We start from the raw sequence: 24,659 nt of genomic DNA, 5'->3' as shown, positions 1-24,659 counted from the left end.
CTGGGGGCCGCAGTATCTAAATTATATATATCAGCCAATATGACACCTATTCATTTACACAGTTTACAACGTACTTAAAACATAGGCCTATCATAGCTATGTATACCCCTAACCCTAAAGTTGAATTGAAATTTGTCCTGGGAAGAATTTGTTTTTAAAAAAGAGTGTGGGATGTTATTGAAGAGGGGTGGAGGTTGGCGGGTGGAGGTTGGCGAGTATAGGAACACTGGGGTCTGAGAAGGCTTTAAACTAATTTAGAAACCCGCCCTGTGGCGGGTATAATTGCCAGCAAGGTATAAATACACTTGTTTTTTATTGTGGTCCTGTCTGAGATACAAACTTGAAATACAAATTTCACTTTTATGAAAAGAAATGAGATCTATAATTTAGATTTAGAATAAATTGTTGCTGAATATTTGATATCAATGTAAGTTGTTCCATACTTTGGCAACTCCAACTTTGAACGATTAGGTAATTCAAGGGTCATAGTAGGGGTATTATATATCTATTATATAGAGAACATTGACAACTTTAGACAGCCTTATATTTAGACAATCCTATGAGAAGTGACTATTTTAGAACATTGTGTTCAAACAACAAAAATTATTTAAATTCATTTTTTAGTGGCGGCCATTTTGAAATCCAAGATGGCCGACAGATTATTGCTATACATAGTTAAGATTGTATAATGTGTAATACCATCAAAACGGACTTGTTCCACATTCATAATTTGTGTTATTGGTGAAATTCTGGTTTTAAATAGGGTTATTTGAGTATTGGCGGCCATCTTGAATTTGGTCCTTTAAATTTCTTTAGAAAAAATGGCAACATATTTTTTTTCATTCCTTATATTATCAAGATATGAAATAAAGTCAAAGTTTGCTTTTAACAAAAAATATACACGACATTCTTATAAACGACATACCAGCCTACATTAGTATGTGTACACAAACATAACACTACAATAGATAAGATAAAGAGAAATTGTTAGATAATTTGTATTATTTAATACAACAATCAATTATTATACAATGTCTGTACAGCGTGAACTTTGGCGTTGAGAACTACACACAAATTATAGCAATACACAAAATTATTAATTCAATTCAATAGAATATTAATATTGAATAGTTTTTGTGTTAAGTATTTAACGAATAGTGTAGAATCCTTCATTTGAGACACCTCTATTCAGGGGGAACCTCAGGGGTACTTTCCCGTGACATAATTAAGATAAATGTTTTAACACTATGGTCAACCTCTATTAAAGGGACACTACTATTAGGGATACTATGTTGGATCACATAGGGGTTCTACTGTAATTGGAATTATTGATTAGTGAATGCATGATGATATACCATGTACATATTATCAGTTTCTGTACATCTTAATATAACTTATAACTTATATATTATATAACTGTTATGTTTAATGCTAATACAGTAATATATGATTGAATTCAATTATACTGTAATATAATTATACAAAGGTTAAGGGTATAGGCCTAATTTATTCAAATTGAAATACAGTAGGAGTTGGCTATAGCCTATTACATAAAGACATCTCATGATCTAACCAGAAAAGCCTCCAATCAAAAATGACCTTAAACAGGATTCTACCTTTTTTGTCATTAATCCTCATTGTATGACCACAGCAATTTAACAGCTCAATTTTACATCAAATTTTTAATATAAATTTTTCAATAATTTTTATATTAATTTGTGTAGCAATTAAACACAACATGATATAAAACGTTTCAAAATTTGAATTCAATTCAACTAAAAATAATCCATTTGCTGAAATATACACATCCAGTCATATCCCATAATCATATTGTACTTTTTCATTCAAGTATTAAATTGTCTTGTATGTATAGATATTGAATATTAAATAAATAGTTTTATGTTATAATAGGTACAGTATTAATTATTATTAGTATGTTTTATAATGATACCATATTGTGTGTTGTATCCTGATTATCATGACTCTCCCATTTGCAATATTTACAATATTTCAACGTAAAAATAAATGAATGTTATTGAATATAAAGATAGGTACAACAGTGTGCTATAGAAAAAAAGAACACAAATTAAACATTTTCTTTTTCTGTAAAAATTTCAAATTTAGCAGAGAGACGAGTTCCTGTCGATCCCAGGCTGTTTTGTCGTTTGCGGAATTCCCCACCGTTGCGATCCAACCTGACGTATGTACGCGTTTTGTTGGTGAACACCGGCGAGTCGCTATGATGATTACGGGTTGCTAAGGGTGAGCGTTGTTGGCCCTGCGATAATTCTTGGATCTTCTTTTTGTTGATTTTCTTCAAGCTTGGGCGGTTTGTCTTGGGTTTTTTTGGTAACTCTATAGTGTACAAAATTTTAAAAACATTAAAAAATATCTCTGAGATAATATATTATGAAATATAATAATAATAATAATAATAAAAAAAAAAAAAAAAAAAAGGACTTGTATTGGACGTAAAAAAACTGATTACTGTATTTACAGTAAGCATTTTTGTGAAGAGGCGCCATTCCTATCACATTTCAGTCATTTTCAACAGTGAGTAGAATCCCTCCTTTGTTGGACCTTCTTAAAGCTCTGTCTACACTATCACACACAAAAATTGTGATGTGCCCATATATGGACATGATGATGGCATCACTACCATATTTGGTCATATCACTACCATATTTGGTCATATCACTACCATATTTGGGTACACCACACTTTTTTTTCAGTGTAGATAGAGCTTTAGAGGGGTTCTACTGTATTTATATTTAAATTAAAGGTGTAAAACGATTTTGAAAAAAAAAAAAAAAAAAAGAATATATTTATAATTTTCTGCAATAATTGGAACTTTGTTTTCCCCCGCCCCTAACGTTTTTTCTTTGATTAAACAAACTACAGAGTAGAATACTGACCATTTTTGTCTGTCTGTTCGTCCCTATAAATGACATCCTTCTTGGTGTTAGTCCTCTCTAGTGTCGCCAACACGTCATCATATTCAGGAGTTGAGATTTGTTTAAAACCCTCCGTAATCGCTGCTATTTCTTTATTCAGGCTAACCACAGTTGTTTGTACTGTATCATTTGTTACTTCAATTGTTGGAGGAGATGGCGTCTGCTTTACGTTAAAAACGAATGTGTCTGTACTGTCCGATTCTAAAAATAGAGAAAAAAAGAATATAATTATTATTATCATCAATTTTGAAAAAATATTCATCATATGTTGTCTAAAATTCAATACAATGTCAATTTTCTTTTGATGAATTTGAAAGCAATTAAAACAATATTAAATTATTTTAATTCTAAATTTTAATTTTGTTCGTAAATCAATAAAAATGTTTGTAATATCGTTGTTAACGATTTGATAAATTTATTTCCTCATTTGATATGAGCATTTAAAAAATAATATAGGATTTTAATATTCTCTTCTTTCTGGATTCAGGAATGACATTGCATCATTTCAAATCAAAATGAAAGAACAATAAAGACCATTATTGAAAAGAATAAGGCAAGTTAAGTAGGTCGCCTGGTTGTGGAATTCATTGTGGTTTACCAGAATACCACTAAAATTATATTAATTAAATGAAATAGAGGACAAGGTAAAGACAGGGTCAAAATATATTCCATATTTCAGCTTTGACCAGGTCACGAGAGGTCAATGTATGACAATGACATTTTTTCCCATTTTGTTTTGTAGGCAATTGTTACAATCTCAATTTAGGGAACACCTCTAATAAAGGGACACTTTTCTCAATGAAACAAGAAACATGTTTTATTAAGACTACTGTACTTCAGGGATACCCCTATTACAGGGATACCCCTATTACAGGGATACCCCTATTACAGGGATACCCCTATTACAGGGATACCCCTATTACAGGGATACCCCTATTACAGGGATACCCCTATTACAGGGATACCCCTATTACAGGGATACCCCTATTACAGGGATACCCCTATTACAGGGATACCCCTATTACAGGGATACCCCTATTACAGGGATACCCCTATTACAGGGATACCCCTATTACAGGGATACCCCTATTACAGGGATGCCTTGTTGGATCCTGAAGGTGTCTTTAATAATAGGGCTCTACTGTATTCTGATAGGTGTATTATACATGTTCGGCAAGGAATATTTTTAATCAAATTCAATTAGCCAAAGGCTAAATAAAATGCATAATAATCATTTTTACAGATTAAAAAAAAAACATTAAAACATAATTTGTGGATTTTCTTACATTTGACAGTTTAAGGACATTTGAAGTACAGTAGGAATAATATTTTGGCTTTAAATGAATATTTTAAGATTCCAACAAATCCTGTACATGGTATTATGTTAAGGAACTGAAATTTGAACTTTACTTCCTTTACTAAAACCAACTTTTCCACAGGAAGAGGAAGTGAAAATAAAACATTTTATTTGTGGTTGATTAAAACAATTTAGGTAATTGTAATTCTCCAGAATTAAGTTGGTACAGGAACAATATTATTTTATTATTATGCTGTAAAGAGTTTCTTTTTACATATAGTAGAAATAGTTTGGAAACCCCCATTTTGACAGACAATAAAGATTGTAAAACTTCCTTTTTACAGAAGAAAAAGGCCACCCTAAAAACATCAATAGTAAACATCTTGAGAAAATAATTATACTGTAGGCCTAATTAATATATAATATAATTTGTACATAATTAATACAACCAAATTTTTAAACCGCATTAAAAAATACTATAATTGAGGAGATCGAAACCAGAGGAAAATGTTTTCACTAATACTATTTAAATGCTATTTTCATATAAATTTAAAATGGTTAGTAATACTACTGTAGTATTCAGTAAAGCCCCTCACTACAAAAATGAATTGAAACAATCATGTGAAACTAACATTTTTGTTTTATTTGGCCTAAACTAAACTTAAAGTCTTCCCTAAATTTGTATACAGTACAGAAAAACTATGTAGGCCTACACTAGTCTTAATTATCTGGAAAAGAAGCATAGCAGTATAGCATGCCTTGGCCTTGATATTACATTTGATCAGACAAAAAAAGTGTACCTCCTTGAACTTAAAAAGGAATATGGTTTAAATATACACACACTAGAACAAGTGAAGAGGCCACTTTAAGTTCATTTCATTAAGAATGCAGACAAATAAGATTGATCTCTGGCATACAGGAAGCGACAGTAGTGATTGCGACACCGCAGGATGATCCCTCCTTGAGTGCTCTTGTTGAATTTCATCACGTTTTTTTTGTAAGCGACAATATACTGTAGATTTTTATCATGTGTAATTACAGTAGGCCCTACTAGTATTTTACAGTAGTGTGTACAAAGCAAGTAAGTTAATTTTTATACTGCACCTAAATCTGAATAGAGGTCTGGCAATTTCAAGTTTAAGAAGTACTATACATTGTTTCTTGGTAATACAAATAAACTTGTTCCTTTTAAAATAAGCGCAATCACACACAACCCTAAAATCTTTTCAGAAATGTAATCTTATATTTTTTTTTTATGAATTATACAATTTCCATTAAAAAAAAAATTGCTTAAGTGAAATGAAAATTGTATTTATGGTACCTGTAGCCACATGATTTGACATTGCAAAATCCTCATGTGATAGTGGTGAAACAAATGACTTATATTGTTTTAATTGGTCTTTATAAACCAATTAAACAAGTTTTCATTATCCTATGTTATTAATATTATTGTACAGTATTCACTTTCAAATCATTTGCTTCTCATGGTCATGTGTCATGAAGTTATTTAAAGAAACAGTCATAATTTTTCAATAGTTCCTTGAATGAACAAATGTTGAACAATCTACTGTAGGCCTATAGACATGTATAAAGATCTGTCGGCGATCTGTCTACTGTACACTATCAAATTTGATGTGACAAAAAATGTGATGTGACCCATATGGAAATGACGATGTCATACTACCATATTTGGGCATATCTACCATATTTGGGCATATCCCTATCATATTTAGGCACATTACAGTTTTACACCTTTTTTGTCAAACTTATTTTGATAGTGTAGACAGAGCTTAACTAAGTGTTTTATTTTAACAGTACTTTGACGACTGCCATATCCACACCCAGCTCTTCGATTTGAGTCGAAAAACATAGTGAAAAAGAATGTACTAAATGGTCCATTTAAATAATTTAATTAGTAATATATTTCATGTCTCTTGTGAGAATTTTATTAAGTTTTAAATTACATTACACTTTACAGTATGACTAAAAATTGATTTTTTATAAAACTAACCTTCAATCAATCCTATTTTCAGTACTTAATTAAAATTAATTTTGAAATAATAAATGTTTAATACCAAACTTGATTAAAACCAATAGACATTGCAAAATATCAAACAAGTGAGTAACCACATGTTACTGTGTACTGTACTAACTACAGTACTGTACAAATATTTGAAAGTTTTGAATCAATTAATTGTTTTAGTAAACTGAATTGATTTTCTAGAAAGTTGGTTAACCACAGGTATGGAAATCACCACCAGTAGAAATGAACACTGAATCCTTGTACTGTTTTAATATAGAGTTTATGACTCACACAAACAGGTTGTACAATGAAATATAGTCACCCACACCAGTCACAAATCAATGAATCAATTATTTACTCACCTTACTGTGATTGTAATACAAATTTAGGTCATGTTTAAACAATTAAAATGCTATTATGAAGTACAGATGGTATATCATTCACAGAAAATAATACTAGTAGTAGTAATGATTGTAAAAAAGAGGTACTATATACTTTATTACAATATCAAGAAGTTAAAAGTAATACAGTAATCAGTATATGGAATAAATTTTTTTAAACAATAACTATTGTTTATAAGTTGTTTTATGAAAATAATTTTAGTTTGTAGTTTCGTGAAAATGTTGCTGTATGAAAACAAATTGATTAAAATGAAAAAAAAAACAATGATAATACCAATAGTATTAGTAAACTACTAATATTAGTTTTCCTTACCTTTTTCTGTTGAATATTTTAAAAATATTGGTGTTCTTGCGACCGTTTCACAGGGTGATCTCGGATCACTTAGAGGAATAGGGGTACGTGGACAATTCGGTGATCGAGGATCAACAAAGTAGTCTGTTTTTTTGACTGGAGTTGAACACAAATCAATTTCACTGCCAACACGTGCATTGTCCATCCCATTCTCTACAGAAATCGGTGTTCTGTCGATTCCGGTTGTCGGCGATCTTGGATCCCTAAGTAACTTCCGATGCGTATTCGGTGTTTGATTACCTTCAATACCCTTGCTTTCTAAAGAACCCATGATGTTGATTCTTGCCGGTAACGATGTTCGTCTTGATATGAGATTTGTTTGGTTTTGAACGTACTGTATTTGTAACCTGTCTGCCGTTGTATTCCTCCGTTTACTTTGTCTTCGTTTTCTTACTAAAGAGTTACAGAAACAAAGAACCAATGGTTTATTTGACTTTAATGATAGTTCATGCTGTTTGCCGCCCTCCTCAGTACCACATTTATCGCAGAAATTTATTGGAGCCACTAAGGCTTCGTTCTGTGTTAAAATAACCATATTTTTGTGAAATCAATTGATGTTTCAGAAGACCAAATAATTAACAGTGGGTTAACCTGTTGTAGTCACTATTACGAATGAATAATCCTTGCTCACTCTAGTTAAACAATGAAGGCTTATCCTTCACGGTTCAGTGACTGTCAGCTGGTAGCATTACTCAATGAACAGGATACTAACCAATCACAAAGTCTGTTGGGAGTGGCTAAACCAAATAAGGGCAATGAGATCATCAATAAATGATTATTCAAGCGTAGGATTCTAATAAGACTTGTTTGGTGGTATAAACCACCTTATTCCTGGTAATGTATGAATGAATACATGGATATAAATATACATTTTCTTAACATTAATGTATCAAATGTTTTTAAGGAAATCAAAATTCTTGGGACAGCTTAATTAAAATGTGTCAAATTACAATTTAGGCACACACACGTGACATATTAACGTATGTTTATACCTGGTATTCAATCTTAGGACTTCGAAAAAGTAGAATAAATAAATCATCATAAGAAGATTCAAGATCAAAATCAATATAGTGTAAAATATGTCATGAACAACTATTTTCCTCATTTAAAAAATGAAAAAAAAATTGTTCACCTCTTAGAAAAGTACTAAATAGTCCATTTAAATAATTTAATTAGTAATATTATTTCATGTCGATTGTGAGAACTTTATTATGTTTATACAGTACCTGGTATTCGATCTTAGGACTTTGGATGTGAGTTCGAAAAAGTACAATAAGAAGCTTTGTGTTTTTGAAACAAACATGAAGGTCAAAATCAATATAGTATAAAATATGTCATGAACAACTGTTTTCCCCGTATTTAAAAATTGTTAAAAAATTGTTCACCTCTTAAAAGTTAAAATCCACCGAAAAAATACCAGTGTGTATACCGCTTGTCACGGTCACCGTTTTTCCGCAGTACAATAGCAAGGGATTGACAGACGATTGGGTACAAATGCGTGCGGACGTTTCGGGCTCAACGCCTAAGATGATCGGGCCAATATAATTAGACGAACGGCCCATTATAAAAATAAAGGAAAGAAGATCGGGTACACAAAAACGAATTTATAATTGTTCACCATAAAATAAATTAAGGGTGTTCTTTCCACGAGTTTGTGATACAAATGTAATAACTATGTAAATTTCGATACTCATTTATTTGTTTTGCCGAGAACTATGGAACTGATTTACAAACGATATCCTTGGCTATCGGGCCCAATGTTAAGACTATCGGGCCCAACTTTGTGGATGTTCTGGCCCAACGCTTAAGACGATCGGGCCAAACGTATAAGACGATCGTCTCTATGATGACCCGATCGTCCGTGGCCCTGATCGTCTGTTCACCTAGCAGCGCCTATGCTTACACTGGTTTTAACCGATGAAAAATGTGTTTCTAATTTGTTCAATCATGTTTTACACGTAACACTCTACAGGCATGTAGTTGTAGGCCTAGCCTATAGGGCTAGGCTAGTAGGGCCTACTAGGCACATCTTTTAAGAACATTTATTACAGTAATCTGTTTTTCTCATACCGTTCAGTAGGTACGATTTTATTAATATTAATTATTATATTAGTTAGGCTAGGCTAGTTAACATGGTACAGTATCCTGAAATCCCATGAAAACACTGAGCTATTGCTGGCCCCCTATATTAGTAGGCTATAGTAGTCTAGGTAGGCCTTAGTTAGGGCCTAGCCTAGCCTACAGAGAGTGTAGGCCTAGGCATATAGGCCCTAGCTAGGCTAGGCCTAGGTTATAAACTAGCAGTTAATTAAACGAGATTATATATGCCTATATAGCAACAAATTAACGCGAATAATTGTTAAGAATCTTAAACATTGTAGAGATAATTTTGATATACAAAAAGGAATATTCTTACATTAAAATTCAGTCAGATTTTGTTTGTATGTTGTTGATCCACCACACACAAAAACTGCAATTTTTTTAAAGTTCCCGCTTCGACCAATCACGCTCGTCGTTAAGTTTTTAATAAAACAAGAGCTAACAACTGTGATTGGCTCGTTCCGCTCTAGAAATTTGAGGTTAAATGTCATCAATACAGGTCTGACAAGTTCTAGAACCAAGTGTTTTTAGAAACAAAGAAAGAGGTGTAAATTGTCTTTATTTTCAACATGGCTGAAGTTTTGTCGGCATTTTTCGATAAAATATCTGTACCACAAGGTGGCGATAAGATATATAAAGATGAATGTACTTATTCGTTTGACAATCCGGTAAGTTTGTATTCATAAAATGCAGAGTCAGGCAACAAGAACAGGTGCTCAGTCATCCGTGGAAATTTGGGCCGAAGGGAGGAGGCATCCTCTCCCCGTTTGGTTTTTGATCAATAGACCCATTCAGGCCTCTAGCCTACTTTTTTATGTTATATACTAAACAGCATAATAAGCAGTTACATACTATTTGTTGAAGAGTAGCCTAGTACTAGTAGTAGTGCTCTGCTAGCTACTAGGCTAGTTCGACCTAGGCTAACGGGTGTGTAGAAAGCGACGACCTCGAATTGGACGACCCCAACGACCCGGGCGACCTCGAATTGAACGACCTAGAATTGGACGACCCATAACACGAAACCGACGACCCCTATAGCCTAGCCTAGGCCTAAGCGTGGTATAACATCCCGAAGCCGAAAATAGCCAAAGATCTTTAAACCATACCTTATTTAATACTCGCAAGCAAGCAATTGATTGAAAAAATACAGAAATATCGCCATTTGATACTGAATGTGTCGACACGAACAAACGAACAGATATGGAACGCCAAGAGTGCATCATTAAAACTGCATTCGACTCGATTAGCACACGAAATATCATAAACATGGCAACCCAGGTCAAAACGGCCCCCTTTTCAGCGGCGGGTAAGGTTTGACCGTATACAATGCATATGTGAAATGTAAAGCTTTCTTATGGCCCTCCCCATGCACATGTTCGCAACACGCTGCTTGGTAGGCCTATAGTGTTCGTTATATGAAGAAGATGTAATTATACGTCCATGGTTTAACCATGTAATGTATAATATTTATTTCTTTTGAATTTCTTTTTAATATGTTTGTCGAAATACCAATGACCAACCAATGACCAATCCACTGAGCAAACCTTACCCGCCGCTGAAAAAGGGGCCGTTTTGACCTGGTTTGCCATGTTTATGATATTTTGTGTGCTAATCGAGTCGAATGCAGTTTTAATGATGCACTCTTGGCGTTCCATATCTGTTCGTTTGTTCGTTTCGACACATTCAGTATCAAATGGCGATATTTCTGTATTTTTTCAATCAATTGCTTGCTTGCGAGTATTATATAAGGTATAGTTTAGCTTTGGCTATGTTCGGCTTCGGGATGTTATACCACACTTAGGCCTAACGCCTAGGCTAGGCTATAGGGGTCGTCGGTTTCGTGTTATGGGTCGACCAATTCTAGGTCGTCCAATTCGAGGTCGCCCGGGTCGTTGGGGTCGTCCAATTCGAGGTCGTCGCTTTCTACACACCCCTAGGCTAACAGTAAAATTATAAATAATTTTAATATTTGCGTAGGCCTATATATTAGTTAACTTTAATCAATCGATCGAATAAACTCATAATTAATACGCAGTGACTACGCCTACTACTAGTCGTACCTAGATGCAATCCTTGTGCTATACGCCTATTGACCCGATCGGGAAAATGGCGAGAAAAGACGATGGTGATCAATAAAGAAGATGGTGAGTTTAAAAAAATAAGATACCAATGAGCTTCAAACCGTAGCCTAATGCTACAGCATGACGTTGTCAGACCCTAGCACTACCCATTCAGCCACTCGACCCGCTTACAATTTACCAATATCATATTAAACACATTAGTTTTTATCAAAAGCCATAGAAATAGGGGTGCTATATAATAGGTGTATAAATAGTCTGGAAATTGTATCAACGACTAGACTACAGTACAGTAGGTGTAGAAGCAGCCAGTGTGTAATTACCGGTAATAGATTAATTTTTCGTTTAATCATTCATCCTGTCAAAAACACATTATCTCTAGTTTTAATACCCATTATTCATGGATAGCTTTATGGTTTAATTGTGAAATGTTTTCCTTAATAGGAAAGTGAGAATGGTTTGTATGTGTGTATGCAGACATTTCTAGGCTTTGGCAAAGCACATGTATTGCGTCACTACAATCAAACTGGCAATCCTGTCTATCTTCACCTAAAGACAACAAAGAAGAAGGTGAGCAAATGAAAACACTTTAGCAAGGAACAAGAATATTCTGAACTTTCTAAACAAGAGCATTTAATGTTTTTAATGTACTAATGCAGTCCCTCTTCACCTTCTGTAAACCTCTTACTTTGATTTTGCCATAGTAATCAGCCAGCCCTGACCTGATTTATTTGTGAACATGCTTCAGATTAATAGTGTAAGCAAAATCAGTCCGGGACGGAGGCAGTTCTCTCTTGAAATTAGCTGACACAAAAACGATATGCCTTAAGATTTATGTGGGTAGCTTTTCCCGAGGTTGACAGGTATTGAAAATGTATAAACATTAGTTTTCCCCGAATAAATGTAAGTTCTTATGCTATTGTCTGAATTTTGTTTTTTAAGATAATCAAAGCGCCTGAAACAGAGGAAGAAAAGGCCAAACCAACCAGACTTGCTATTGGTAAGAACTGTATTTAAACCAAGTTATGAGGCAAAGATTCAGTATGAGAGTTGTTACACTTTGATATGCCTTGATCTTAGGACTTTGTAAACGTTTGACCATTGAACATGCTGTAAAGGCTAAACTTGAGCTGATGACACTTTTCACACAATCAATATCACAGCAAAACATGGTCTTAATTACTATAGATTTTTACTAAATTACTATAAAAAAAGCTCTTTCTCACCCTAACCTTGTTATAGCCTTGGTGGATGATGACTAGATTTCATAATTGAAAGAAAACTGAAATTATGTGCTCCAAATGTTTTACCATGTATTTATACATGATTTCACAATATTTGTAACTCTGTTAATTTTAGGTGTTGAGGGCGGTTTTGCGGGCGATGACAGTGACCAGTATGAGTACGAAGAGAGCAATTCTGTTGTGTTGCTTCCAGACTTTATCTCATTTTCACTACCAGATGCATCTCTTCCTGAAAAGGTAAGGTTGTGATACTCACATTTTAGAGTCTGCACACCTTCATTAAGATAATTTAAAGTTGACAACTAAAGTAATGTGGTTTTTTAGAAGTTTTTGCACATCAAGAAAAATAAGTAAGTGATTTTATTGTTGCCTTATGTTATTACGGTACCAATTCAATAGTATAACGTCTCTCTCAAAGAATTGCCAATTATAGGAAAAAACACAGAAAATGACAATGAAACATACAAAAAAAAACATATAAAAACTTTAGATCTAAAAATTGAAAAACAGTCAAAAAAATATCAAACTTCTTATATTTAATAGAAATTGAATTGTAAAGGTTGGATAATCTTTGAATAAAACAATTTTTAGTTTAATATAAATGTTGATTTGAACACCTCCTTTGGGATATCCCTATTATTCAGGGAACATTTCTATTCAGGGGACATCCATACCTGAGAAAAAAAACAACTGGCAATATTTTGTTTTAACACTATATGGCCAATCCAAGGGAACTCTTTGTGGATCCCAAAGGTGTCCCCTTTACTGTATATGAAATAAAAAAAATATTAATTCTTTTCTTTTCAGATATATTATAATAATCTCCATTGAGTTATATTTTGTTTTGTTTGTGTACTGTAGGTTCAGCTAGCAGTAAGTGGGATTATTTCAGCTGAATCCGCATCACGTATGGAACAGGTTGCAGCGTGGGATGGAGAGAAACGATTTATATCAAAGTTAGTTGAAAATACATGTTGTTGCTTAATTTCATTTATCAAGTTGTGTAGGAAATATTAGTTTAGGTTAATAAATATCCAAATAGTTATTAGGGAGCTTTCGAATTTGCGGCGATAAATTGCCTAACTTGGTCATGTCAATTTATTCAAGTTGTTGTTTCCTTGCTGCCCACCTCAACAAAGTTGTGATGGTTTCTAGATCCAGACAATGACCGATGACATATCGATTGACCTCTTGTTGCTAAGTTGTCGGTCATCATAAATGGAAAGCTCTTTATTCTCCCTCTTGTCCGTATATTAATAATTTCCATCTACTTTTACTATGCAAAAATTCTCAACCAATCAGCAGAGCCTAGGAATGCTTGATTTGCCTACTGGAAAACATGTTAGAAGGGCACTCACAGAGTGCAAACCTTTGCCTAGGCATATGCAAAATTAATGACGTGTTCCTATACAGCTGAAACGATCCTTTAAAATCTTATGAAAATCAAGCAATAACTTTTTGAATAATCTTGTAACTAACAAATATAGAAAGAAACAAACACACGCGATTGGCCACATAACTTCTATAATGAAGCAGAAATTTTGTTTTATTGCATAACCAAACAATAAAACATACTTGCAGGCATGCTGACAATTTGAAACAGTTGGACAATGGAGTTAAGGTTCCACCGACTGGATGGAAGTGCACAAGATGTGACCTCACCCAGAATCTGTGGATAAACTTGACAGATGGAGCGATTCTATGTGGCCGTCGATATTTTGATGGAAGTGGGGGTAACAACCATGCGGTTGAATATTACAAGGAGAAGGGATTTCCTTTAGCTGTCAAACTGGGGACCATTACACCAAATGGAGCAGGTGGGTGATCATTTTGTATTTGATAGGCTATCATATGATATTTTCAATTGTTTTGATAAGATTATTTAACAGGTCTTATCTTTTGAGGCATGGGTTTAAAATCACTCACCTTACACACTCCTAAAACGTCCTTGAATGTGATTTACAGCCCACTTAAATTTGGTTAATTTATACACACCAAGATACAGTCTAATGATAAAGATTATTGAATAAACGCTTTTGTATCAGCGGCACATGTTTATGAGATGGTGCGTTCATTTACAAGGCAATGTAAAAACAAAAAGTAAAGTATCAAAAATAACTTTTAAGTCTTAAATAAGAAGCACACCTACATAGTGCACATGAATGTGTTGAGCAGTGCGGCAATTTGTAGCAAACCTGCAATTTTCAAAAGTCAATGCCTGTTAATAATGATTCATTTTTCTCAAAAATCAATTTAACTATATACATTGGGTTATTGAACAGAGAAACAGGCATAAGTTTTTCATTGTCATGAATTTAAATTTAACCTTTAAATTGAATGCTTTGTTTAATTAAAGAATAATTGTTTTATGCTATATAATGTTATGTATAATATGTGATGTATTGACAATGAAATAGTATGCTGTTGTGTCTGTGTTGTATACAGCAGATATGTTTTTAATTATTTCAGATGTATTCTCTTATGATGAAGATGATATGGTGGAAGATCCCAAGTTAGCTCAACATTTATCACATTTTGGTATTAATATGATGTCCATGGAAAAGGTAAGATAATATCGATTTATCGTTTTATTAATTCACAACTCGAGGTAGGCAGCCTTGTGATGATGTACTTAGTATTATTATTATTATTATTATTTGGTGTTACACACCACAAATAACCCACTATAGTCCTTACTTGTTTCCAGTGGGTCCTTCTGGTGGTGAATTTGACAGTACAGCTAATACCCTACTCGCGGAGCCAATGGCTTACCGTCTCTCCCATAATAGGGGACAGGATTCAAACTGTGGTAGACCAAAGGAAACCTACAGTATTTTACGGTTCAGCACACAACACAGTGACTGTCACCAATTTAGCTGACTGCGCTATATGCCGTTCTCTATAATACTTGCTTGTTTTCAATAACCAGCCCAATAGATTTTTTTAGGGTAGAAATAGTGCTCAAATAGGCATAAACTAAGCCTATGCCTACTAAGTACACAACAATAACCAAATTGTGCTTACAAACACTAATATGTATATCCTAATTATGAGATATTGAAACTTCTTATTTATAGACCGATAAAACAATGACAGAATTAGAGATTGATGCCAATATGAAAATATCAGAATGGGATGTCATCCAAGAAGCTGGAAAGAAGTTGACTCCAATGTTTGGTCCTGGGTATACTGGAATGCGTAACCTTGGCAACAGGTAAATATTGATGAAAACTATATAATACTACAATTCTGATATTGGGAGAGTTTGCAGCTTTTCAGAAGTGAACTGAAACATTTGTGTTAACATTAAACTTCCAATGTATTATTTAAGTTGCATAAAGTTATTATTTTAATAGTTATTGTCAAACGTAATTTCTTAAATGTAGGTTTTCGGTGTTTTCTTCTTCTGCTATATTTTAAATTACAATTTTGACATGTATTTACTTTTCAGCTGTTATTTGAATTCAGTTATGCAAGTTTTATTCACCATCCCAGACTTTGTAGATAGGTAAGTATAAGTGTGTGAAAGTAGTGTGTTGTTCATAGCACATACAGTATACTGTATGTAACTAAAATTTGTTTTAATTGGTTATCCGCACTTGGCGGATAACCCCTTGTTATTGTCACGATCTTTTTTTTTTTCTTCTATGTTATTCTTCTTTCTTTCCCGGAATTTTGTTGGCAGCGTATCTCTAATTCTGGTCAACATAAGATTGTATAACTTTGTCATAAGAGTGACCTGTAGCTGTAGATGTGCAAGAAATTTCGTTATATGACGTTAGAGTTGCGCAGCGTAAGTTACGCGCGATTTTATGAATTTCAATGATTGATCATAGATTATAAACCAAAAGTCATTTTGTATTGACACTTTGTGAAAATTTAAGTCATATCAAGGGCAAACTTTCTATGGATTAAAAATGGCATGTTTCACAAAAAGTTACGCGCGCACACGCATTTAAAATTTCAAAATGCGCAAAATTAATTTCTAATCAACTTTCTACGCTGATCTTGACATTTTGAGCATGTCAAAAATTCCCACGCGCGCACGCATTTTTACGTGCGTGGTGCGCACGTAACACTAAAAATATATTTTTTTGCGTGATTTATGTTTTTCCAGCCTTTTCTAGTAATTTCACCAACTTTTTAAACAATTTCGACTTAAAATCACGTCATACGAGCACTTCGAATTGGATAATTTGCGCGCGTTTTTGATGAAAAAGTTTAAAAATTCGTCAAAATTATGCCTTTTTTTAAACAGTCATAGATTCTAAACTACATGATGAACTTTTATTTTTTTTACATATTCTGGAAGTTAATGAGTTGTAGATATCGGATCATGAATCAATGGGTAACCGGACATTGTGACGTTATCGTATGGCCACTCAAATATAAAATATTGGATTTTTGTCTCTTTCGTCATAACTCATCACATTTAATAGAGCGCATCTCCACTTATCCATATTCCATTTCCCCCCACTTTTTATATTGTCTAGGTCAATCAATTATCTTTAGCATGATTTATCATTTTTAAGATTTTTAAGACGTCATCATGGGCAAAAGCGTCAATAACTTTGGTCACTTATTTTCACCTATTCTGCACTGTATGTAGTACGTATACAGTATATAGTATATACTGTATTACATAGACGTGACACAAAATAGAGAGCGCACTAACATTTTTTCAATGGCATAATAGTTTTTCTGTGCGCAATATTCTAACGTATGACGTGCATGTGCAGTTTGCGCGTGGCGGATAACCCGAATTCGTCAAAGTGACGAGTTCAAATCTAGTTTTCTTTTTACTTTTCCTTTTTAAAATATTTCTTTTTAGAAGGATGATAGGTACTGAAAGCATTGATTTAATTATTTTAACATTATTATATAGTCTACAAACTACAGTACAGTATGTCTTTTAGTCCAGACATAGTTAAAAGTAAGCTGGGTAGATGATAGAAAGTTTAGTTGTGAAACACCTAAGGCTGAGCAGATCGACTTGGTGAAAGGTTGTAAACTGTATGGACAAACTTTAGGTTGGATTGAAAAAAAAAAGTGTGAAGAATTTTAGGCTGGTTAGAAGACCATGAGACAGTTTGGCTAGGTAGACACATTTTAGGCTAATGGAAGAGAAGGGTAGGTGATACTGCCCCACCAATGCCTAGCTAAGTTGTGGCACTTGCTAAATCAATATTTGTTTGTCTTTATAGATATCCTAAAAACATAGAAACTATTTACTCAGAATGTAGAAACAGTCCTGCTTCAGATTTGACAGTGCAAATGTGAGTATGCTGTTTTAATTTTGATTCTTTGATGAAAAGAAAGTCCTCCATTTCGCAAAGAAACTCATTATATTTAATGCTTTATTATTTCATTTTCAGGGCAAAATTAGGCCATGGTTTGTTATCAGGTGACTATTCAAAAGAGACTCCACTTGAAGACGGGGAAGATGAAACTAAAGAAAAGGTGATAATCAGATTGATAAATGGGCTTATAAAATTGAACTGTCACAGCTGGGCTTATTCCAAACTTTACATGATACCATGTGACATAAAAAGTTCACACAATTTCATTATTTAAGGATGCAGTTTATTTCATATTATATACAGTTTTATTTATAGTACAATTGTTTAATTTTCTTTTATATGAGGTTTTATTTTAACTGTGTGTATTGTAATGTGTAGTGGTGCAGAATCTGTTTAGGATTTAGCCTATTCTCATTCCTGGTTATTATTCATTTGTGACCGAATAATTAATATTGTCATACAGTGTCAAGTGGGTATTGCTCCAAGGATGTTCAAGGCTCTAATTGGTCGAGGACATCAAGAATTCTCAACCAATAGGCAGCAAGATGCTCAAGAGTTTTTGTTACATGTCTTTAATTTAATTGAGGTAGGTACACGTCTGAACTTTTGAAGTAGAATAGATTAAGAAAATTATATCTGCCAAAATTACTTTTTGATTGTTTCTTTTTAAGCGCAACACGAGAGGATCAAACAACCCTTGTGATAGTTTAAAAATGCAGCTAGAAGACCGAATAGAGTGTACACAGTCCCAACAAGTACGATACACAACACGTTTTGATTATATCCTGTCAGTACCTATACCACTTGAAGCCGCTACAAACGCAGGTAAATAATTTAAGACACTGCAGCATATGTATGAAATAAAATAGAGGCGCAATACTTTTAATTTACGAACAATTAAATGACAATGGTCAAAAAAACTTTGTTAAAAACAAAGGTAAACAATTTGTTACTTACTGTGTGAAATGAATTTAACATGTAAGCACGCCCAGCTTGTATGAAAACTGATGAGCATACTCAGAAAAACAGTGTTACCATAATAATATTCACATAGCACCTGATGAAAGGCCAACATCCAATCAGATGAGTATTTTTATTTGTTTAGACAGCTGATCCAAGGCAAAATAATGTAACTACAAAATGATACTTTTTAGGAAAAATTGAATTGAAGTTTAAGTGTTTGCATTTCAGCAACAGCGTAAATATGGTACAATTTTGCATGAGTATATATGCATATGATATTTATAATTAGATACAAATTTTTTAATAATTTAAAAAATGTTATTAAAAGTTATTGCCACTTTAACAGATACGTTGTTTTGCCTTTAAAATGGCATAGAGTTCACAAAAACATTTTAAGTATTTAATATCATACAAAAAATAATTTTTTTTAATTAGCCTTAAATGTTTCAATTACATTTTAGATGAATTTTCCGCTTATGAAGTTAAGAAAAAAGAATTAGAAGCCAATAAACAGTGCATTGACCCAAAGGAAATTGTGAGGTTAAAAATTCCATTCAAAGCTTGCCTTGATAAAATGACACAACCAGAAATCGTTGATGATTTTTATAGCTCGGCTCTTAAAGCAAGATCTACTGCAAAAAAGTAAGCATTTATTTTCTAAATTAAATTCTAAATAAATAGTCTACACTTAGTTTATGTGTCACAGTGTTTATTTTATATTACAGTAAACATAATTATTAAAATTAATAATATTGTAGTGTTCTAACGCTCATGTCCTTGGCTCAAATCGTGTCTATTTTTTGTGTATTTAATCATTATGTGTATGTCTGGGAATTTCCGGTTCTGTTTCAAGTTTGTCTAAAAACTTAAATATATTCTGTTTAATGACATTTTATATTTAATAATCTTTGTTTCTTCCAACAGAACCACAAAATTAGCATCGTTTCCAGATTACCTTTTGATACAGCTTAGGAAGTTTACATTAGGTGATGACTGGGTGCCAAAGAAACTAGGTCAGTTCACACACAACTGGTAAACAACAGGATTTCCAAACCTGGCTAAGACTAACATTTGTATCCAGAAAAAATGTCCAATTTACATAGACGAGCGGTAGTTTTAAGCGGAAAACCGCATCGAATCTGTATTTATCCTGTATTATTCTGCTCAACTGCCTGTTGAAGAAATATATTTCCCCATAAAAACTAGTTTTATTGACTACTGTACACATTACTACCAAAACTGAATTAATTAAATTTAAGAAGCACTGACTGACTCTTGTATATATTTACATTATATTACAAAATATTTATATATAATATTTATTATTAATAGATGTGTCAGTTGATATGCCGGATGACCTTGATTTGACCTCAATACGTGGTGCAGGTTTGCAAGCTGGTGAAGTTGAGTTACCAGAAGGTGATAAACCAGAGCCTAGTAAGTTTATTATTTGCAAAGATTCTTGGGTTAGAAATTGTGACATTATTTGAAGGTAGATATGGTACAAGATACTGGTGGTGGTGGGGTTGTGACCAAACAATGGTTGTGGTGAGTTTATTGACTTAGGAGGTGTATAATGGTATGTACAAGATACTGATGGTGATTACCAAAGGATGGTTGTAATGAGATATTTTGTTTAGAAGTGGTATAAGTGACGGGTATGGTACAAGATACTGGTGATGATGACCATAATATGGTTGTAGTGAGGTTTGTTGATTTACTTTAGAGATGTCATTGGTAGTAACAGGTGTGGTACCAGACACTGGTGTTGGTAACCCACAAATGTACAAAATGTGAAACTTATAGTTCTGGTGAGGATTTACCATATTTTAGAGGTGTTGTAGTGGTGATGGGTATGGTACAATCTGGTTGTGGTAACCAATGGTTGTGGTGAGTTTACTCATTTTGTTTAGAGGTTGTGATTGTAGTGATACAGTATCAAGATACTGGTGTTGTGACCAAAGCAATGGTTGCGAGGATGTCAATGGGTGTAGAGGTGCAGATGATATTATGTTGGTGGTTGTTATGTTAATGGCAATTGAAAAGATAGTTATATTATAAAAATTGATAACCACTAAATTTAATTTGTGAATGTTTGTATTACAGAAATAGAGATAAATGAAGAGTTTGTGGTGCAATTAGTGTCAATGGGATTTGACTATGAAGGGTGCAAGAAGGCTGTGTATCATACAAAGAATCAAGGTGTAGAGCCAGCTATGAACTGGGTACTGGAACATATGGCAGATCCTGGTATGTACAGTATATACTGTAGACACTGAAGACACTTTTGGGATCCAATATAGTGTCCCCTAATAGGGGTGTTCCTTGAATAGGGTTGGCTGTAGTTTTAAAAACATATATTGCCATTTTTTTGTTTAATAGGAAAGTGTCCCCTTTATAGGGCTTTCCCCTTAATACAAGTGTTCTAAGAATGGGTTCTACTGTGTTGTAACTGTATACAGCAGATCCAGAGAGGAATTTGGAGGTGGACAATGTCCATAACTCACTCATATTTTGATGTTTGTCCTTTTTAATATTGCAAAAATATGTATGCAGACCAAAATGTACATCGTATTATCGTAAAATTATTTAGTTAAATCTGCAACTGGAATGTCTTGTATTTGTGTTCTCAAAAGGTGTGAATGATAATTTTATGCAAACACATTGTTTACTATGAAAATACATTTTTTAGTGCGGCCCTCTTTATTTGGATGCTTTTATAAAATCGCCAGATATTTCATTTTTCCTTGTTGTGAACATAACTATTATGTTATACCATATCTAATGTGATTCTAATGTTTTATTCAGATTTTGCAACACCCCTTCAACTAGGAGGAGCAAAGAAAAAAGATGATAGTGGATTCACAGCAAGTGCAGAGGGTATTATGATGATAGAATCAATGGGATTTACGAGGGAACAGGCCACCAAAGCACTCAAAGCTACTGTAAGTTACCATATTGTACACACTTTCCCCATGGGCTAGTACTGTACTTACCTACAGTATGTGCCTAGCCCATTGGCTACAAAGAATTATATGTTTGTAGCCCAGAGTAAGATTTACAGGGGAACAGGCCGCCAAGGCACTCCAAACTACTGTAAGTATTTATCTATATGTCTAGCCTATTGGTTACGAAGAATAGGTTTTGTACAGTAGCCCAGAGGGGAGTTTACATTGAACATACTGTGTAAGTGCTTAAATCTGTAACTATTACACTAGCCCACTAGCCCTTGAGCTGGTAACATAGCCCATTTATTTATTTTTTTGAAGATACATTTATAGAGCAACAAGGTTGAATGAAATTTTATTATTTTTAGAGTAATAATGTAGAGCGCGCAGCTGATTGGATATTCAGCCATCTGGATGAGTTGAACTCTGAACCCATGGAAACAGGTGAAGCTGCTGGTGCATCAGATCAACCTGCAGTTAGAGATGGATCAGGGAGTAAGTAAAACCACAAATAAACTAACCCTGCGCCCTGCTACACTTTATTCTGCTCAGACTTCAATAAGCCTTCAAACCTTGCCAAACATGCCAAGGCTCATCTCATCAGACAATCCCTGTATTGCCCTTTGAGGCCAAGCCTCAATCTGCCAAGACTTGCTAAGCCTCAGCATGTTAAGCCTAACCATGTCAATCCCTTCATTGCCCTATCCAAACATCAATCTGTCGAGCCTTGCCAAACCTTGTCTTGCCAAGCCTCAACCCTGTCAAGTCTTGTGGCACACCCTCCCAGGGAAACACCCTTCCAGGCCGTGGATGTATCAGACCACACTCTGTCAAGCCCAACTTTGCTAAGCTAAGCTACTGTCAAAGAAAAAAATACCATTAAGTCTTGCTACAGTGTGCCTTTCTCCAGGTTATTTAATTGTTTTTATTTTTATCAGAATACAAGTTGGTCGCATTTATAAGTCACATGGGAACATCAACATCATGTGGTCATTACGTCTGTCATATCAAGAAAGATGGAAGGTTAGTAATTATATTTATCATTATACCTACTCTGCTAAGTCCCAACCTACTCTGCTAAGTACCAACCTACTCTGCTAAGTCCCAACCTACTCTGCTAAGTCCCAACCTACTCTGCTAAGTCCCAACCTACTCTGCTAAGTCCCATTCTACTCTTTGCTTCTACATTTCACATATTTTTATTTAATATTTAAATGTTGTATTTAATATTTAAATTATGCATTTAATATTTAAATTATTCATTTAATATTTACAGTACTCATTTAATATTTAAATTATTTATTTGATAAATTATTCAATATTTTTAAATTATTCATTTCATATTTAAATTATGTATTAAATAACTATTTAATGATTTATTGAATAATTATAAAATTATTTATTAAATTATGTATTGAATAAATATTAAATTATTGAATAATTATTAAATTGTATATTGAATAATTTTAAAATTATTTATTGAATAATGATTAAATCATTTATTTATTAGGTGGGTGTTATATAACGACAACAAAGTAGCATTGTCTGAGAAGCTTCCATATGATCTTGGCTATTTATACTTGTACCAACGTCACTGATAATACTGACCATCTGATGGCAGCAGACTGTTCATACCATTAGCAATATATAATTGAACATTTTGAGTACATGCATGTGACAATCTATTTAAAGATGTATTTGTCCCACTGTCAATTATTTTTTTGTTAAATATGCCATTTTAAGGTCCCATAATAATAATCCCAAAATGATTTACCTGAAAAGACTGGCTGCCAGCCAATAGGTTTTTGGTTGAATTTAGCAGTTAAATGTTTTTAATAAGTAAAAACATTATTGTTTTGGTTTTTTCTATGTAAGTGAATAAAACTAGAAATAGTAATAGAACTACAACATTGCCTATTCAAAATCTGATTTAAAAAGAAAAAATTATGTTTTTGAGGGACAATACATCTTTAAGCTGAATATAGAAACTGCAAAACAAAGTTTTGGGTTGTGTTTTAAATAGATACATGTTACTTTTAAATTGAAATTCATGTTTTTTTTTTAAGGCATATTTTTTATTATACTGTATTAACCATCTTTAGAGAGGATATCGCATGCAGTTTTTCATTTCAAAAGAACTGATATTTCAGAATCCTCTATAAATCTAAATAAAATACATATTCAACATAAATATGAAAACATTTATAAAGAAGATAAAATAATACAAAGCAACCAAATTCAGATGTTAAAATAATAAAATCATTATTATGATATATGATAATAATGCAATACTATGACCATAAATAGCAATATTATTTCATAATAGTGGAGTTCTTTTTTGGTGGACATAACTACTGGTTACAGGTACAGGAAAATTTTCGAAAAATTGCCAAATTTTGACCATTTTATTTCTTGACATGCACAGAATCACACAATGTGTTCTGCATAAAGTATGTTACCTCAACATAATTATTTTAAATAGTCGATATTTTTTTCCTGTACTATAGCAGAGAAATTTTCTAAAAATGGCAAAATTTCAACCCTACATATTTAAACCATAATTGGAATTCACAGAATCACATAATGTGTTCTGCGCATATACCTCAACATATTCTAAAAATTCAATATTTTCCATTTTTTTGAAAAAAATTCCTGTACTATAGCACAGGAAAATTTTAGAAAAATGGCAAAATGTTGACCCATTTATTTTTTACATAGCTGGTTACCATACAATAATTGATTGTACAGAATCACATAATGCGTTCAGTGCATTATTTTTTCGAAAAATGACAAAATTTCAGAATTATACCACCGTAAATGCGCAGAATTACTGCGCATGTACTTTTTTAAAAAAATCAATGCACTAATAGTACAGGGAAATGAAAATTTCGAAAAATTGCCTTTTTTTATGGTAATTAATAACACAATATTTGCGCATATATGGCAATAAACCTGGGATGTCCCAAAAAAGGGTTTACTATAATAGTAATGTTTAGATT

At 33.2% G+C, this 24,659-nt stretch overlaps 2 protein-coding genes across 2 annotated transcripts; one reads left to right on the top strand and one right to left on the bottom strand.

Annotated features, from left to right (window-relative positions):
- Positions 1–993: 993 nt before the first annotated feature.
- On the bottom strand, positions 994–7,655 carry LOC144835005 (uncharacterized). Its single transcript, XM_078690010.1, has 3 exons — positions 6,989–7,655; positions 2,916–3,155; positions 994–2,355 (listed from the first exon to the last, which is right to left on the bottom strand). Exons 1-3 carry the CDS (start codon positions 7,560–7,562, stop codon positions 2,087–2,089), a joined length of 1,083 nt encoding a protein of 360 aa, XP_078546136.1. The 5' UTR covers positions 7,563–7,655; the 3' UTR covers positions 994–2,086.
- A 1,977-nt stretch (positions 7,656–9,632) lies between these two features.
- LOC144836215 (ubiquitin carboxyl-terminal hydrolase 5-like) lies at positions 9,633–24,628 on the top strand. The gene is made up of 21 exons (XM_078691461.1): positions 9,633–9,795; positions 11,650–11,775; positions 12,148–12,205; positions 12,565–12,686; positions 13,311–13,405; positions 14,031–14,266; positions 14,919–15,013; positions 15,527–15,663; positions 15,901–15,957; positions 17,654–17,725; positions 17,825–17,909; positions 18,213–18,335; positions 18,421–18,574; positions 19,174–19,354; positions 19,637–19,725; positions 20,045–20,149; positions 20,819–20,962; positions 21,521–21,657; positions 22,029–22,155; positions 22,599–22,683; positions 23,171–24,628. Exons 1-21 carry the CDS (start codon positions 9,697–9,699, stop codon positions 23,256–23,258), a joined length of 2,415 nt encoding a protein of 804 aa, XP_078547587.1. The 5' UTR covers positions 9,633–9,696; the 3' UTR covers positions 23,259–24,628.
- Positions 24,629–24,659: the final 31 nt, after the last annotated feature.

The sequence above is a fragment of the Antedon bifida genome, chromosome 2 (genome assembly GCF_963402885.1).
Source record: "Antedon bifida chromosome 2, ecAntBifi1.1, whole genome shotgun sequence".
Classification (NCBI taxonomy): domain Eukaryota; kingdom Metazoa; phylum Echinodermata; class Crinoidea; order Comatulida; family Antedonidae; genus Antedon; species Antedon bifida.
The sequence above is the reverse complement of the archived record's forward strand: the minus strand, read 5'-3'. Positions and strand labels throughout refer to the sequence as shown.

Excerpts from the sequence above, each read along its gene's own strand:
- LOC144835005 (XM_078690010.1), bottom strand. The coding sequence starts at position 7,562 with ATGGTTATTTTAACACAGAACGAAGCCTTAGTGGCTCCAATAAATTTC. Across the intron at positions 3,156-6,988 it reads AAAATATTCAACAGAAAAAG|AATCGGACAGTACAGACACA; the intron begins GTAAGGAAAACT and ends CTCTATTTTTAG. Across the intron at positions 2,356-2,915 it reads CGAACAGACAGACAAAAATG|AGTTACCAAAAAAACCCAAG; the intron begins GTCAGTATTCTA and ends TGTACACTATAG.
- LOC144836215 (XM_078691461.1), top strand. The coding sequence starts at position 9,697 with ATGGCTGAAGTTTTGTCGGCATTTTTCGATAAAATATCTGTACCACAA. Across the intron at positions 19,355-19,636 it reads GCAAGATCTACTGCAAAAAA|AACCACAAAATTAGCATCGT; the intron begins GTAAGCATTTAT and ends TTCTTCCAACAG. Across the intron at positions 22,684-23,170 it reads CATATCAAGAAAGATGGAAG|GTGGGTGTTATATAACGACA; the intron begins GTTAGTAATTAT and ends TTTATTTATTAG.